General features: G+C 43.8%; 1 protein-coding gene across 2 annotated transcripts in view; it reads left to right on the top strand.

Annotated features, from left to right (window-relative positions):
• Nucleotides 1-16,909, top strand: part of ABCC10 (ATP binding cassette subfamily C member 10) — a 62,628-nt gene that overhangs the window by 10,988 nt on the left and 34,731 nt on the right. For both annotated transcript variants that reach the window (XM_089660917.1, XM_089660916.1), the window contains exons 6-11: nucleotides 3,353-3,483; nucleotides 8,643-8,722; nucleotides 10,367-10,538; nucleotides 14,336-14,434; nucleotides 15,113-15,302; nucleotides 15,379-15,456. In XM_089660917.1, the coding sequence (XP_089517043.1) occupies nucleotides 3,353-3,483; nucleotides 8,643-8,722; nucleotides 10,367-10,538; nucleotides 14,336-14,434; nucleotides 15,113-15,302; nucleotides 15,379-15,456 (750 nt within the window). The remainder of the gene's footprint in view (nucleotides 1-3,352; nucleotides 3,484-8,642; nucleotides 8,723-10,366; nucleotides 10,539-14,335; nucleotides 14,435-15,112; nucleotides 15,303-15,378; nucleotides 15,457-16,909) is intronic.

The following is a 16,909-nucleotide window of genomic DNA, read 5'->3' as shown; positions in this document are numbered from 1 at the left end:
ATGCAGTTTCGCCACTGCTCCTGTGTGAGCCCAGGCTTGCCATAGCCCGACTTCACACAGGAGCGGTGCAGGGAGGTTTCTCGTAGGGGAGAGTCAGCGTGTGGGGATGTATACCTTGTGGCAGATGCTCCATATTCTCAGTGGTAGGAGAGGAGAGAAAGCCGCTTCACAGGTCTGTGGATTTGAAATCCCCGCGACTTTCTCTCCTCTCCTTGCAGCGATGATATTAGGGGCTAGACGGCATCTGATTGATCAGCACCGTCCATGTGACAGTGCTAATCATTCAAAAGCCCTGTCATCCCTGCAAAGAGAGGAGAGAGAGCGGTGGGGATTTCAAATCCCTGCCGCTTTCTCTCCTACCACTGAGAATATGGACCATCTGCTTCCATAGTATACATCCCCACACGCCCGCTCTCTGCTCAGCATGGGATGCCTGTAGGAAGGTTTCCTGCACCTCTTCTGGGTGAACTCGGGCTATGTCAAGCCTAGGTTCACACAGGAGCAGTGGGGAAACCTGCATGCGATTTGGACAGTGCAGTATGTATTGATGCAAATCGCACCACAAAGTATCAGTTTCCGGTATCTGGAGCATTGTCACGAGTACTCATGAAAATACTCGGTATCGTCACTGATATTTATTTATAGGTAAAGTTGATCCAGGGAATATCCGATTGCCTCTCGGGGGATCAGGAAGGAATTTTTTTCTGCAGCAGCAAATTGGATCGTGCTTTGCTGGGTTTTTTGCCTTCCTCTGGATCAACTGTGGGTGTAGGATTATAACTTTTTTTTTTTTAATGGTTGAACTGGATGGACTTTTGTCTTTTTTCAGCCAGACTAACTATGTAACTATGAAACCATTACCAGTATCGGTATCAGTTCATCCCTAATTTAAAGCTAAGCTCCAGGCAGGTGCAAAATACACAATTAAAATGCATAACTGGGATGTGTTCTGCCTGCTGAAGGATTTGTAAATCTGTGCATCCAGTCCTGTGATCAAGGCCCTTGGCCAGACATGATAGCCGGAGCTCTGACCTTAACTGCAGCAGCAGTATAACTTGGCTAATGTGTAATTCCTCTCAAAACGTAACGAAGCTAAAATCTGTTCCCACCCCCATTCTAAGTCTATTCTTTCTAATTTTGTAAACGGAAAGATGTCTGTACTTACCTATTCCTAAGGAGCTCCTGTCTGGTCACACGAGTAGCTCCCAGCTTCAGCGTAGAGGAGGGACAGCAGTCAACGACTGCCCCATTGTAAGCCTATGAGTGACGTCATCACCCCAGAATCTGCATCCATTGTTGCTGCCTCTGCTCTAGACTGACACTGTCACTGGAGAGAGCATATGACCAGAGCGGCTTCAGAATAGGTAAGTATAGACATCTTTGATTTTACAGGGTAGTTAGAATTGGCTTAGAATGGGGGAGGAGTATATTTTAGCTTTAACCACCTCCCGTCCAGCCGTTGTATATAAACGGCCATATGGTGGCAGTGCAGGGCCGGGTTACCGTTTATAAACAGCCTCCCCTCCCCCTGCTTGTGCGCGCTCCCTGGGACCACGATCCAGTGCCCTCTGTGTCCTCCGAACACAGTGGAACACCGATCGTCGGACGGGACCTCGATCATGTGATCACTGATTGGCCAATCAATGATCACATGCAAAGTAGTAAGCAAGATATCACTTGTGACATCATTGCTTACTACGTGTGAAATCTGTGAATGATCACAGAGGTCACATGGTACAGGGCTATTCACAATAACCTTGTACCATGTGACAAGCTGTGACCAATCACAGCTTACTCAGTAGTTCTCAATGGCTGCAAGAATGCAGCTAGAGAGAAGGAGAAATGATTGTTTTTACAGCCTTTATGGGTGTAAAAGCATTCAGTGTAAAAAAAAAAAAAAATCTTCATCACCCCCCACAAGTAGTACAGTGTCACCATGGTGACACTGTACTGCTAGGGTGACAGTATGTAAAAAAAAAAAATAATAATATAAAAAAAATGTTTAAAAATTGTAATTTTGGTTATAAACTAATTTGGGTTATTTTTTTTTCACTAAAAATATAATGGAATAAATTTTGGCCAAGATTTATGATGAAATATTATTTATTTGCAAAATTTTATAAGAAAAACACTTTTTTTTCAAAATTTTTGGACTTTTTCATTTACATAGCAAAAAAAATAAAAATCCCAGTGGTGAATAAATACCACCAAAAAAAAGCTTTATCTGTCTCAAAAAAATTCTAAAAAATTCATATGGGTACAGTGTTGCATGACCGCGCAATTATCATTCAAAGTGTGATAGCGCTGAAAGCTGAAAATTGGCCTGGACAGGAAGGGGGGGAAAGTGTCCGGACCGGCAGGGGGTGAAAGTGTCCGGACTGGGAGGGGGGAAAGTGTCCGGACTGGAAGGGGGTAAACGTGTCCGGACCGGCAGGGGGTGAAAGTGTCCGGACTGGAAGGGGGTGAAAGTGTCCGGACTGGAAGGGGGTGAAAGTGTCCGGACTGGAAGGGGGGAAAGTGTCCGGACTGGAAGGGGGTAAAAGTGTCCGGACTGGAAGGGGGTAAAAGTGTCCGGACTGGAAGGGGGTGAAAGTGTCCGGACTGGAAGGGGGTGAAAGTGTCCGGACTGGAAGGGGGTAAAAGTGTCCGGACTGGAAGGGGGTAAAAGTGTCCGGACTGGAAGGGGGTAAAAGTGTCCGGACTGGAAGGGGGGGAAAGTGTCCGGACTGGAAGGGGGTGAAAGTGTCCGGACTGGAAGTGGTTAAGAACTTTAAAAACACACCCTCAGATTGTGATTGGACAATGAAGGAGAAGCAGCACACAGATGAAGTCTTCCTGCTGCTCACACTGCACTGACTTTCTGTCAGCATCTGTGCAATGCAGCGGGAGCCAATCGGCTCCTACCTCTGCTTCCCCTTTCCTTGTCTCAGAGCTTCTCTACAGGGTGGACAGCTTTAATTCATGTTATTCCTTTCTGCCTAGAATTCAGCTCTGTGCAGTTTAGTGATTTGCTTCCCTAAAGCCAATGACATCTGCTGTGAGATCTGTGACCTCTGGCTGTGTAGGCCAATGTGAGATTACAGTTTGGCATTATCAGTCATGTTGTACACCAAAGGTTACATAGTAAGTCTGGCTGAAAAAAGACAAAAGTCCATCCAGTTCAACCATAGAAAAAAAAAAAAGTTATAATCCTACACCCACAGTTGATCCAGAGGAAGGCAAAAAAAAACCCAGCAAAGCACGATCCAATTTGTTCCTGCTGGGAAAACAATTCCTTCCTGATGAAGGTGGATCTCTAAAATCTAGAGGTCTGACATTACTCCAGCCTGATAAATATCTCTCTGTGTCTTAGCGCCCCCTACAGGAGGAGCCTCAGTGGTTGAGATGCAGGATGCTTTGTTTTCCTGGGGGGCAGCATTTAAGGACGATATGGAGAGATCCACCTCACTGCAAGTCTCCATTGGTCATCTGTCTGTTCCCAAGGTAAGACACGGATCTGATCTGTTTTTATGTATGATTTGATACATCTCATACTGCAGTCTGCTGACTGATCCCACCATTGTTACATGTTTGCTCTTGGGTTCAGATACACGTTACTGATATCATTGATGGCCACTTCAGTCTGGTACTTTGTGTGCTCACTCTACCATTAGTGACTAAAATCATGAACATCACACCAAAAATGACATTAAAGCCCGACTTTCTAAAACGTTTGTTTATTTCTGATTAGACTGGAGAAGCTTTCATAGTTCTGTCTGTTATGCTGGTATTGATAGTTGTCATATTTTTGATTTCTGTATCATTTGTAAGTAGGACAGGGATGTAAATCCTGAAAATATTCAATCCTTCCCTAATTCATACAAAACTAAAAGATAAAAAGAGTCTTGCCTCTTTATAGGCGTATACCTATGAAGCCAGAAGCTGCTCGACTGACAAATTTGTAGCGAGCGGATTTCTTGTTTTAACTCATATTACCTCTTTTATTGATCCTCTTTAGAGACGCGTAAATATACAGCCGCACAAAGTTGGAGGAGAAGTTTGACCAAAGATCTTTTGGCCATACTTCTCCTGTTGGTCACAGTAATGGAAAGAAAGAAATTAGCAGCTGACGAGCAGATCTGCCAAAAAGTGGTATATTACAAATCCTATGCGGAGTAATAGTCACTAAATTAGTAAATGCAAATAGTATTTATTAGATCACATAGATCATGAAAGGTTGACATTCTATCATGGTGAACAGTGTACAATCATAAAAATAAAATTAAAACAAAAAAACATTCTGCGTTTTCCACTTATCTGCGTGTGTATTTAATGAGCCAGATAAGAAAAGCAAAGACTACTTCTGTATTCATCAATGGAAAATCCAAATAGAGAATCCAGGTGTGAGTACAACTTCTATGTATAAGAATCTGTATCCTTTTTAGTTCCTCAGATAAGGTAATCAAGGCTTGTACAGTGGGGATCGAAAGTTTGGGCACCCCAGCTAAAAATTTGTATTAATGTGCATAAAGAAGCCAAGGAAAGATGGAAAAATCTCCAAAAGGCATCAAATTACAGATTAGACATTCTTATAATATGTCAACAAAAGTTAGATTTTATTTCCATCATTTACACTTTCAAAATAACAGAAAACAAAAAAATGGCGTCTGCAAAAGTTTGGGCACCCTGCAGAATTTATAGCATGCACTGCCCCCTTTGCAAAGCTGAGACCTGCCAGTGTCATGGATTGTTCTCAATCATCGTCTGGGAAGACCAGGTGATGTCAATCTCAAAGGTTTTAAATGCCCAGACTCATCTGACCTTGCCCGAACAATCAGCACCATGGGTTCTTCTAAGCAGTTGTCTAGAAAACTGAAACTGAAAATAGTTGACGCTCACAAAGCTGGAGAAGGCTATAAGAAGATAGCAAAGCGTTTTCAGATGTCAATATCCTCTGTTCGGAATGTAATTAAGAAATGGCAGTCATCAGGAACAGTGGAAGTTAAAGCAAGATCTGGAAGACCAAGAAAAATATCAGACAGGACAGCTCACAGGATTGTGAGAAAAACAATTCAAAACCCACGTTTGACTGCACGATCCCTCCAGAAAGGTCTGGCAGACACTGGAGTTGTGGTACACTATTCCACTATAAAGAGATACTTGTACAAATATGGTCTTCATGGAAGAGTCATCAGAAGAAAACCTCTTCTACGTCCTCACCACAAAAATCATCATTTGAACTTTGCAAATGAACATATAGACAAGCCTGATGCATTTTGGAAACAAGTTCTGTGGACCGATGAGGTTAAAATTGAACTTTTTGGCCGGAATGAGTAAAGGTACGTTTGGGGAAGAAGGGGCACAGAATTTAATGAAAAGAACCTCTGTCCAACTGTTAAGCATGGGGTTGGATCAATCATGCTTTGGGGTTGTGTTGCAGCCAGTGGCACAGGGAACATCTCACGAGTAGAAGGAAAAATGGATTCAATAAAATTTCAGCAAATTTTGGATGGTAACTTGATGCCATCTGTGAAAAAGCTGAAGTTAAAGAGAGGATGGCTTCTACAAATGGATAATGATCCTAAACACACCTCGAAATCCACGGGGGATTACATCAAGAGGCGTAAACTGAAGGTTTTGCCATGGCCTTCACAATCTCCTGACCTCAACATAATTGAAAATCTATGGATAGACCTTAAAAGAGCAGTGCGTGACAGAGAGCCCAGAAATCTCAAAGAACTGGAAGACTTTTGTAAGGAAGAATGGGCAAAGATACCTCAAACAAGAACTGAAAGACTCTTGGCTGGCTACAAAAAGCGTTTACAAGCTGTGATACTTGTCAAAGGGGGCAGTACAAGATATTAACTCTGCAGGGTGCCCAAACTTTTGCAGACGCCATTTTTTTGTTTTCTGTTATCTTGAAAGTGTAAATGATGGAAATAAAATCTAACTTTTGTTGACATATTATAAGAATGTCTAATCTGTAATTTGATGCCTTTTGGAGATTTTTCAATCTTTCCTTGGCTTCTTTATGCACATTAATACAAATTTTTAGCTGGGGTGCCCAAACTTTCGATCCCCACTGTATAGTAAAACGCCTGGAAAGTGAATAGATGAATGAACAATGAATACCTGTAGTCTCTGAAATGGCTATATCAGTGTCATGAACCTTCTGCTTCAATAGATACTCGAATAACAACCAATGAACTTTCAAAATTGCATCTTATTACCTACTTAGTAGATGTTCAACATCATATGGGTGAATAGCTGTGGATTCACAAAGTATGGCTATGGCCAGTCGGCCGATATTCAAAAAATTACAGTGGTTTGACTTCTAGGATGAACAAAAATTAGTTAATCAAACGATTGAAAAAAACATCAATATGATAAGTGATGGGAGTGTATAATTACCGTGTTGAAACCAAGATGTTTCCACTGATGTATTTATTTGCATAAGTATGCATTCTGAGGTTGAAAAGAGGTATAGTCTCCTTTAAATGGTCACAGTAATGCCCTTAGTTCTGCACTCCTGTGATGCAGATTCAGTTGACAGCTGCTGTCAGCTGATGTCACAGAGCCAGGCCAGGCCCTGCTGGGATCCCAACAATAATGTCAGGATCTGCCCAGATATCTGACCGTCCGCTGGCTCAGACTCTCAGCCTCCTCTGAGAGCCTGAACAGCCGTTCCCACCCCCCCAAAGTCCGGCACAAGAGGGGTAATGCAGAGCTCTCTGCTCACTGAGGACCATTAACCGAGTGCTCAGTTCTCAATCTTAGAGGTGGCAGGGAACAGATGCAGCATCAGATCGAGGCTGTATCCATCTAGGTGAGTATGAATGCTTGTTTTTTGAAAAGCTGAACTTCTCTTTTTTCTTGTTACATTTATACCTTTTGTATCCTGCCTAGTGATAACACTGGTACATACTCCCACAGAAGTGTAGAAATAGTTCAGAGTCGCACTCCATCTTAAATTCTTCATATTGTTTTAATCCATGAAAGCCAATGTGAATACATACGTTCTGTCCATGTGACAGTGCTGACCAATGAGATGCTGTCTGGCCCAAACTGTCATCTCTGCAAGGAGAGGAAAGAAAGCGGCGGGGATTTTAAATCCCCACTGCTTTCTCTCTTCTCCTTCCACTGACACTCAGCATGGGATGCCTGCAGGAAGGTTTCCCGCACCACTCCTGTGTGAACTAGGCCTATGACAAGCCTGGCTTCACACAGGGGCAGTGGGGAAACCGCATGAAATTTGAACAGGACTTGCATTCCTCTTCAAATTGCATGTTATTCTTTGCGGTGCAATTTGCGTCCATTAATGCAAATCGCATTGCAAAGTATTGGTACTCAGTATCAGCGAGTATTTGACTGAAATTATCAGTACTTGCTGATTAAAAAAAAACAGAATAACTGCATCCCTAGTTTTGGGGAAACCAATTTGCTAGATTCTAAGACATTATCCCGTTCATCGTCCTCCAGCTCCCCCACATTTGCCACCCATCGAATTTTCAACTGATAAGTCGGCTGCTGACTGTTGGACAATTATAGAAGGTGGACGTCACCTTTTAGGGTCAGTGACCAAAAATACATCTAGTAAATAAAGAGAGTCAAGGTTTGGGAGTGAGTCTTCAAATTGCATGTGCGATGCGTGGCAGAGCTGGAGGTAATGAAAGAACATGGAGTTGGGTAGTCCATATTCAATTGACTTAACACCACTGCTGGTAATTTGGGAAACATTTGGGAAAGGTAAATGACCCCCCTATTACCCGAGATAAAAGTATTGAGAATAGTTTCCATTGATTGGAATATACGAAGTGGTATATATACAGGAGTGTGCCAGAAAATACACAATAATTTTGGTAGCAGGATCATCGGTAAATAAACATGTTTAATAAACTAATCAGAAAAAAAAAGACAAAAGTTGAGTTCCACTTTAGCACTCTGTATTTCGACATGCACTGGCAACCCCATGCAGTGGTAGTCTCTGGCTGCACACCTGCCAGTCGCCAGCAGATGGTGTGCAGGGCCATGGATAAGGGGGCACCACCAGTCCTCCTGTATGGGGCCCAGGCCAGCAGGGGGGCCCAGGCAGCTGGGTGATTTGGATGTGGGCAGGGAGGGTGATGGGTGTGGTGGGGGGCAGTTACTGGAATTGATCCCCTGTATGGCTCTCTCTGATGCAGCTGAAAGCCGGCTTCTTCTCCTCTCCCTCCTGCTGGCTTTTAGCTGCTGCAAAGAGCCATACAGGGGATCAATTCCAGTAATTGCCCTCCCACCACACCCGTCACCCTCCCTGTGCACCATACATTTTCCCCTGCTGCCCAAACCCCCTGTGTGCCCCCACCCCACAGTGCTGCTGGTTTCCCTCCCTTCTTTTTCACAGGCAGCTGCAAGCACACAATAGGATCTTCAGGATGGAGACTGCGGGAAGGGTTCGGTAAATATGTTACATTTACCAGCCCCTTCCTTTCCTGAATGAACACAATGAGTGATCGGTACTGATCACTCACTGTGTTCATTCACAAGTGAAGCCTAGTGAACTGTTTTTTTTTGGGGGGGGGGGCTGTCAGGTTGGCTGTATGGGGACCCTGTGGTTTCTATCAGCAGCCCTGATGGTGCGTGTGAATAATTGTGTGATATTTATGTCACGGTTTCATTTGCAGGGAGCGCTGGTTGCCATTGTCGGAAAAGTTGGGTGTGGAAAAAGCTCTCTATTGGCCGCAATGACTGGAGAACTGACCAGGTAATGAGAAACTCACCAAGTAATGTCACATCCCTGATCGTTTGATCAGATAACACCAAATATGTGCTAGCACCAAACAGTGATCTTGTAAAAGAGCCCTAAAATGAATAGGTTTAACCACTTCCCATCTGGCCCATGTACATAAACGGCTGGACAGGAGCAGTTCAGGAGCAGGTAGCTGTTTATAAACGGCCTCCACATTCACTGCCTGTGCGCACTCCCTGGGATCGCGTGGCATCGCGATCTGGTGCCTGCTGTGTCCTTCGGAACACTGATCGCTGTACGGGACCTCATGAATAGTAGTAAGTAATATGTCACTTCCTGACATCATTGCTTACTACTAGTGAAATCTGTGAATGCCTCCGCTCACCTGCTTGTGCGCGCTCCCTGGGACCGCGATCCAGTGCCCTCTGTGTCCTCCGAACACAGAGGAACACTGATCGTCGGACGGGACCTCAATCATGTGATCACTGATTGGCCAATGCCAAGTAGTAAGCAAGATATCACTTGTGACATCATTGCTTACTACGTGTGAAATCTGTGAATGATCACAGAGGTCACATGGTACAGTGCTATTCACAACAGCCTTGTACCATGTGACAAGCTGTGATCAATCACAGCTCACACAGTATTTCTCAATGGCTGCAAGAATGCAGCCAGAGAAGGAGAAATTATTGCTTTTACAGCCTTTATGGGTGTAAAAGCAATCGGTGTAAAAAAAAGGAAAAAAAAAATCTTCATCACCCCCCACAAGTAGTACAGTGTCACTATGGTAACACTGTACTGCTAGGGTGACAGTATGTAAAAAAAAAACAAAACATAAATAATAATATAAAAAAATAAGAATGTAAAAAAATTTTTTTTTTTTAAATTATAATTTTTGGTTATAAACTAATTTTGGATTTTTTTCGTTTTTTACTAAAATGATCGCTAAATACATTTTGGCCAAGATTTATGAAGAAAGATTATTTATTTGCAAAATTTTATAAGAAAAACATATATGTCGCAAGAAATAAAAAATCCCAGTGGTGAATAAATACCACCAAAATAAAGTTTTATCTGTCTCAAAAAAATGCTAAAAAATTCATATGGGTATAGTGTTGCATGACCGCGCAATTGTGATAGCGCTGAAAGCTGAAAATTGGCCTGGGATGGATAGGGGTAAAAGTGGTTAAAAGTAAATAATATTTGGGCAAGGTTAACCTGGTGTTTGGTTCTGTGTAAAGTCCTATCTGATGTATCAGAGTCACGGGCTCTCATAAATGACTCCTAGCATTCCTTCATAGGAATGAGAGCTCAAAGCTGCAAATGCGGCCATCTTTTCTGCTCCCTGGAGAAAGTGGTACAGCAATAACACATCCAATCAAAGGGTTTGAAGGGTGTGCTGAAAGGGTTGGAGAGTATTTTATAATGCTTCAGAGGACACACTGTTACTTCCAACTGTTCGAAATGCATCGATATTTCCTTCTGACAAGATTTCACAGTTATCAACCAATATTTTTTTTTTTAAACAATTGACGTTTATTCCTAGAAAGCAGAATATAGAACATCAACCAACATTTTATTGCACATAATGAAATTAAGATTTGGCCATTATGCATATTTCTTTTAGGAAAACTAATATGTAGTTCTGTGTTGTTGCAGGTGCAGGGGAGCACTGTACGTGTCGCACCAGGAAGCTGGCTTTGGTTTTGTGGCGCAGGAACCATGGATACAGTTTGCCACCATCAGGGATAATATTCTGTTTGGGAAGGAATATAATGAGCATCTATATAAGGAGGTTGTGGAGGCCTGCGCCCTGACCGAGGACCTGAGTGTGAGTGGTTGACTGGATCAGGGCAGGCAGGGTTTACTTTAACTACTTGCCAACCGCAGATAGCTGAATGACGGCTACACCGCGGCCGGCCAGTTCTGGGAGGGCGTCATATGATGTCCTCCCAGAACGTGCTCTTCTGCGTGCCCCCGGCGATCTCCGTGATCGCGGTGTCCTACGGACACAGCTGATCACGTGATGTGGTAAAAGGCCAATCACAGCGGCCTTTTACCACATGATCAGCCGTGTCCAATGACACGCTGATCATCGGGAAATTCAATTGCCAGTTCTCGGCTGCACTTTCCTTACGCTGTCAGAGCGTGAGGAAAGTACTGCCAAGAACCAGCAGTTGTCAGAGCAGGGAACGGCACCAATCATCAGGGCACTGATGATCAGTGCCCTGATGATCGTGCCCAGCAGTGCCACCCACCAGTTCCGCCCACCTGTGCCCAGCAGTGTGCCCCCTAGCTCCTCCCACCTGTGCCCAGCAGTGCACCCACCTGTGCCATACACCTGTGCCCACCAGTGCCACCCACCTGTGCCCACCAGTGCCACCCACTAGTGCCCATCAGTGCAGCCCAGCAGTGCTGCCAGTCAGTGCCACCAGTCAGTGCCCAGCGTTTGTGCCAGTCAGTGCCCAGCAGTTGCGCCAGTCAATGCCTAGCAGTGCCGCCAGTCAGTGCCCAGCAGTGATACCAGTCAGTGCCACCTTTCAGTGCCGCCTATCCGTGACAACTCATTAGTGCTGCCTATCAGTGCCCATCAGTGCTGCCTATTAGTGCCCATCAGTGCTGCCTCATCAACGAACATCAGTGAAGGAGAAAAATTACCTGTTTGAAAACTTTTATAATAGAAACAAAGAAACCTTTTTTTTTCAAACTTTTTGCACTTTTTTTGTTTATAGCGCAAAAACTAAAGTGCCCAGCAGCGATTAAATACCACCAAAAGAAAGCTCTATTTGTGAGAATAAAATGATAAAACTTTCATATGGGTACAATCTTGCATGACCGCGCAATTGTCAATCAAAGTGCGACAGCGCTGAAAGCTGAAAATTGGCCAGGGAAAGAAGGGGGTATAAGTGCCCTGTAGGCAAGTGGTTAAGGAGAGCTATCAGAGTAGATATACAGGAGACGCCATTGCTGACATCATTTTTAAATGTTCTGGCTTCAGGGATTTCATCTCCATCCACTTGTAAGGAGCCAGTAACCTAGAAGATGTATGTAGGGTGGAGGTCAAACTTTTTCAGGCTTCATGGTTGCATGTGTGTTCCAGGTCATATGATAGAAGCTGGATAAGGATATCAGCCCTGGAGTATGCACCTTTAACCCCTCGCCTACCAGGCACTTATACCCCCTTCCTGCCCAGGCCAATTTCCAGCTTTCGGTGCCGTTGCACTTTGAATGACAATTGCGCGGTCATGCAACACTGTACCCATATGAAATTTTTATCATTTTTTTTGTGACAGAGCTTTATTTTGGTGGTATTTAATCACCTCTGGTTTTTTTATTTTTTCTTAAACCAAAAACCACAGAAAATTTAAAAAAAAATAAAAAATGTCTTAATTTTTGTTATAAATATTTGTAAATAAGTAATTTTTCTCCTTCACTGATGTGCGCTAATGAGGCTGCAGTGATGGGCACTGATAGGCTGCACTGATGAGGAGGCACTGGTAGGTGGCACTGATGGGCATTGACAGGCATCACTGATGGGCACTGAAAGGCAGCACTGATATATGGCACTGTTAGGCGGCACTGACTGGCACTGATAGGCGGCACTGACTGGCACTGATAGGTGGCACTGACTGGCACTGATAGGTGGCACTGATTGGCACTGATAGGTGGCACTGATGGGTGACACTGAAAGGCAGCTCAGATGTGCACTGATATGTGGCATTGATGTGCACTGGTAGGCACTAGTGGTGTGAACCTCCTGCGCTCAGACTGATTTTAAACAATAATATTAATAGCGAAAGGCTGCCAACATAACATCATATATCAAATGATCCTCAGAAATTAAAATGTGAAACAAAATGTAGCGCTAATCGCTTGATGTACAAATAAATCAATGTGCAAATAAAAATCCCCTTACTTAAAAGTGAATAAACTTGCTACTATAAATAACTTCGTGCTTACAAAGAAACACAAAAAATTCCTATAGTGATGGTGAAAAACCAGTCTTATTGACTGACATAATAGTGCATATTCGAACAAATATACATAAACACACAATGTGCACTAATATATATATATACCTACACAAATCCCATAAAGTGGATAAAACAACCCCATGTGCAAAAGTGAACTCTGATTAGTGACATAATATACACACGATAATCTATTTTCATGCGTTTTCCAATCTTTTAATAATCACACTCCAGTGAACAAAACAACTCGTGCTGATATCCGTGTTCAAACGTGGTTTGATGACTATACAAAAAAAAAACATCCGATCACCGGCTGGATTAGCCTCTCACCTTCCAGACTCGACCCTTGCGAGTCACAGCGTTTTAATAGGATCCCTCTCACAGATCCTCCAGGTTATTATCACTCCAAACGACAGCTCCAACTATATGCAGATCTCCCTCTGGGGATCAGAACTCCAATACTGGTTCCTTCTCCAGGCAGGTTCACATATTGCGCTAACCACTCACTTTATGACCTCCATCAATAGTTCATTATGTGCTCATATGGACAGACGTGTGTACACCCTCTGTGGTCTTCCTCCAGCTCCTCTCCCGGCACTGCCACAGTATACACTCTTCCAGCTAATTTCCAAATCCAAAGGTCATGGATTATCACCGGAATTGCAGTCTGCTGGTCATCAGTTGCTAATAGATGATTTGTCAGGGCAGCAGTTGGCTGTCAGGGCCATGATTAAGTGTCATCCTGGTTAAAAAAATGAGAATACTCAAACGGCAGCAAACACCACAGGAAACAGAGGGTCGGGCTTCTACGTGGAGACACCTTCTACGTTTGAGTATTCTCATTTTTTTAACCAGGATGACACTTAATCATGGACCTGACAGCCAACTGCTGCCCTGACAAATCATTGATTTATTTGTACATCAAGCGATTACCGCTACATTTTGTTTCACTGGTAGGCACTGATATGTGGCACTGATGGGCACTGGCACGTGGCACTGATGAGCACTGACAGCTGGCACTGATGGACACTGACAGGTGGCACTGCTGAGGCTAAACTGATCATCAGGGCACACTGATCATCAGTGCTCTGATGATCAGTGCACATGTCCCCTCCACGGAATGCCAATTACCGGCTCTCCTCTCCTCTGTCAGCGTGACAGCTTGTGGGGAGAGAAATGCCAATAACCGGCATTTCCCTGTTTACATGTCATCAGCTGTGATTGGACGCAGCTGATCACATGACGGAGCCGACATCTTCAGCTCTTTCCGTGGATCGGTGATCCGCTGTGTCCGAGGGACACAGCGTACCGCCGATCGCCGCGCTCCGGGAGCCGCGCATGCGTGGTTAGAATGGGAGGACGTCATATGACATCCTTCCAGAACGAGAGAACCGCCTTGCGTCCGTCATAGTACTATATGGCAGGTGGGAGGCGGTAAAACCAGTTATGGCTGCCAAATAATGCAGCATATGCTTTACATGTGTGCCAGTAGGGGACAGTAAGGGATGTTGAGCTCATAGTTACATAGTTAGTCTGCCTGAAAAAAGACAAAAGTCCATCCAGTTCAGTAGTCCTGGTTATAGTTGTAGATTTCTGATATTAGGTGAGGATCACATCTTGTCTGTAATAGTGAGTACAGTGTATTGTGTCGTTACAGATATTTCCTGCTGGAGACCAGACTGAAGTCGGGGAGAACGGTGTCACTCTCAGTGGAGGACAGAAGGCTCGAGTCAGTCTGGCCCGAGCTGTGTATCAAGTAAGGCAGCTGAGAACTATACAGACATTGTTAAAGCAGAACCAAACTGTATCTGAGCTCCACAAACTGAATACACTAATTATTTTTTAATATTCAAAGAAAACTCATCCATCTGCGTCTCCATCTGTATTTTATTGAGAAATCACTTAGAAAAACACCCCCAAGCATTTCTAGCCATGGCCATCTTAAGTGAGGGCAGATGATTCATGTAGCGTTTACTTCCTGGAAGCCATCTACCCTTAGGTCAGATATGCAGGCAGAAGGGCATGCTTGGTTGAGAAAGCCTCCTCCCATGAAGACTCCTGGCCTGTATGACATCATTTTGGCCTAGTCCAGAAACCAGGAAGTAACTTAGGAACTTATCTATTTACTAATGCTGGTAGCATGAGAATTAAAAATCGTTAATGTTGATTGAGAGAGTTTATTTCCGCTGTAATATATCTTCTGAGGTGGGAATAAGCCCCAACTACCAGACTCCTCCCAATCCTTTTTAGACACCACCCCTCTAACTGCTGAGCAGAACTGGAAGGTAAAAAAAAATGTCTAGTGGTTGTGGGAGGGGCTATTCTATGATTTTTCACAGCCCCGCCTCCTCATATACACAGCTCCGCTTTTTAATGTACACCAGGGGATGTGGAGGGTCAGTAAATGAATGTGGATCCATCTTTTCCCTCTCAGGAGAAGGACATTTATCTGCTGGATGACCCCCTGGCTGCAGTAGATGCAGACGTGGCCTCTCACCTCATGGAGAAATGCATCCTGGGTATTTTGCGGCACAAGACCCGGATCCTCTGCACTCACCGGACCGAGCTGCTGGAGAAAGCTGATCTTCTCATCTTGATGGATCATGGGAAAATAATCCAGACTGGTAAGAGACACATGCGTGCAACCTCTATATCTGTCCTCTCTCCAGAACTGAATATATTGTACTTGTAATATTCCAGGACCCCCTGAAGAGATCATGGCTTCGCTTGAAGCTTCCCCAAAACTCAAAGTCTCCAAAAGTGAAACACAAGAAAAAGGTAAACTTCATGCCTAACAATCTGACCAGCTGACACCTCCCACATCCAATCACTTGACCAGCTGCATCCCCCTCCTTATCCAATCACCTGACCAGCTGACACCTCCCACATCCAATCACTTGACCAGCTGCATCCCCCCCCTCATCCGATCACCTAACCAGCTGTCCCCCCACCTCCCTCCTTATCCAATCACCTGATTAGCTGTCACCTCCCACATCCAGTCACCTGACCATCTGACACCTCTCTCAGTCAGTCAACTGACCAACTGACACCTTCAACGTCCCATCGCCTGACCAGCTTACATATCCCTTATCCGGTCACATGACCAGCTGCCCCCCACTCCCTGTCAGAACTTTAGCTCTGAAAAAAAAATGATCAGTATATAATTTATGAAAACTGGCAGGAATCTGGAATTAAGGAGATTCCCTACTAATTTTTATAAATCAAGTTCTTTATTTGCGCTAATTTGAAAACAAAATGAAAAGCAATAATGTGCAAAAATATATATATATTTATTATTAATATCAGTGCAAAATGGTAATTAAAATATAATTGGTGATTATAAATATTAATAAAATCAAAATAGCAGTTCAATTGTCTAATCAAAAATAATGGTTACAAATTCAAACCAGCAAATATTATCAAATATTATTGAAGTAGGACCAACTGTCTAAAAAAAATGCAGCGTATGAAACTCTCTTTTTTTGTGTAGTTGGCTAATTTGGACGCCGGGACGCACTGGATACCTTTGCTGTCATTTTGGTATAGCGGGGCGTCACGTGTGTCTCTGTACCTTTAAGGAGGGATGGGCTCCTCCAGGCAAACGTGCCCTTAACCTATCCTTTGATACATGTGCTCCCACTATGGAGGCTTTGGAAATGTTAGTTAGGTCCATAGTATTTACAGTTGCAAGAAAAAGTATGTGAACCCCTTGGGATTACGTGGAGTTTTGCATGAATTGGGCATAAAATGTGCTACTGGCAAAATATACTGTGGACAGATGAAACCAAGATTGAGTTGTTTGGGAAGAACACACAACACTATGTGTGGAGAAAAAAAGGCACAGCACACCAACATCAAAACCTCATCCCCACTGTGAAACATGGCGGAGGGAGCATCATGGTTTGGGGCTGCTTTGCTGCCTCAGGGCCTGGACGGATTGTTGTCATTGATGGGAAAATGAATTCCAGAGTTTATCAAGACATTTTGCAGGAAAACGTACGACCATCTGTCCGCCAACTGAAGCTCCGCAGAGGATGGGTGATGCAACAGGACAATGACCCAAAGCATACAAGTAATTCAACAAAACAATGGCTGCAACAGCACAGAATACGCCTTCTGGAGTGGCCCAGTCAGAGTCCTGACCTCAACCCCATTGAAATGCTGTGGCATGACCTTAAGAGAGCGATTCACACCAGACATCCCAAGAATATTGCTACACTGAAACAGTTTT

The sequence above is a fragment of the Staurois parvus genome, unplaced genomic scaffold (assembly GCF_062004578.1).
Source record: "Staurois parvus isolate SC_StPar_1 unplaced genomic scaffold, SC_StPar_1.0 ptg001288l, whole genome shotgun sequence".
Taxonomy (NCBI): Eukaryota; Metazoa; Chordata; class Amphibia; order Anura; family Ranidae; genus Staurois; species Staurois parvus.
The sequence above is the reverse complement of the archived record's forward strand: the minus strand, read 5'-3'. Positions and strand labels throughout refer to the sequence as shown.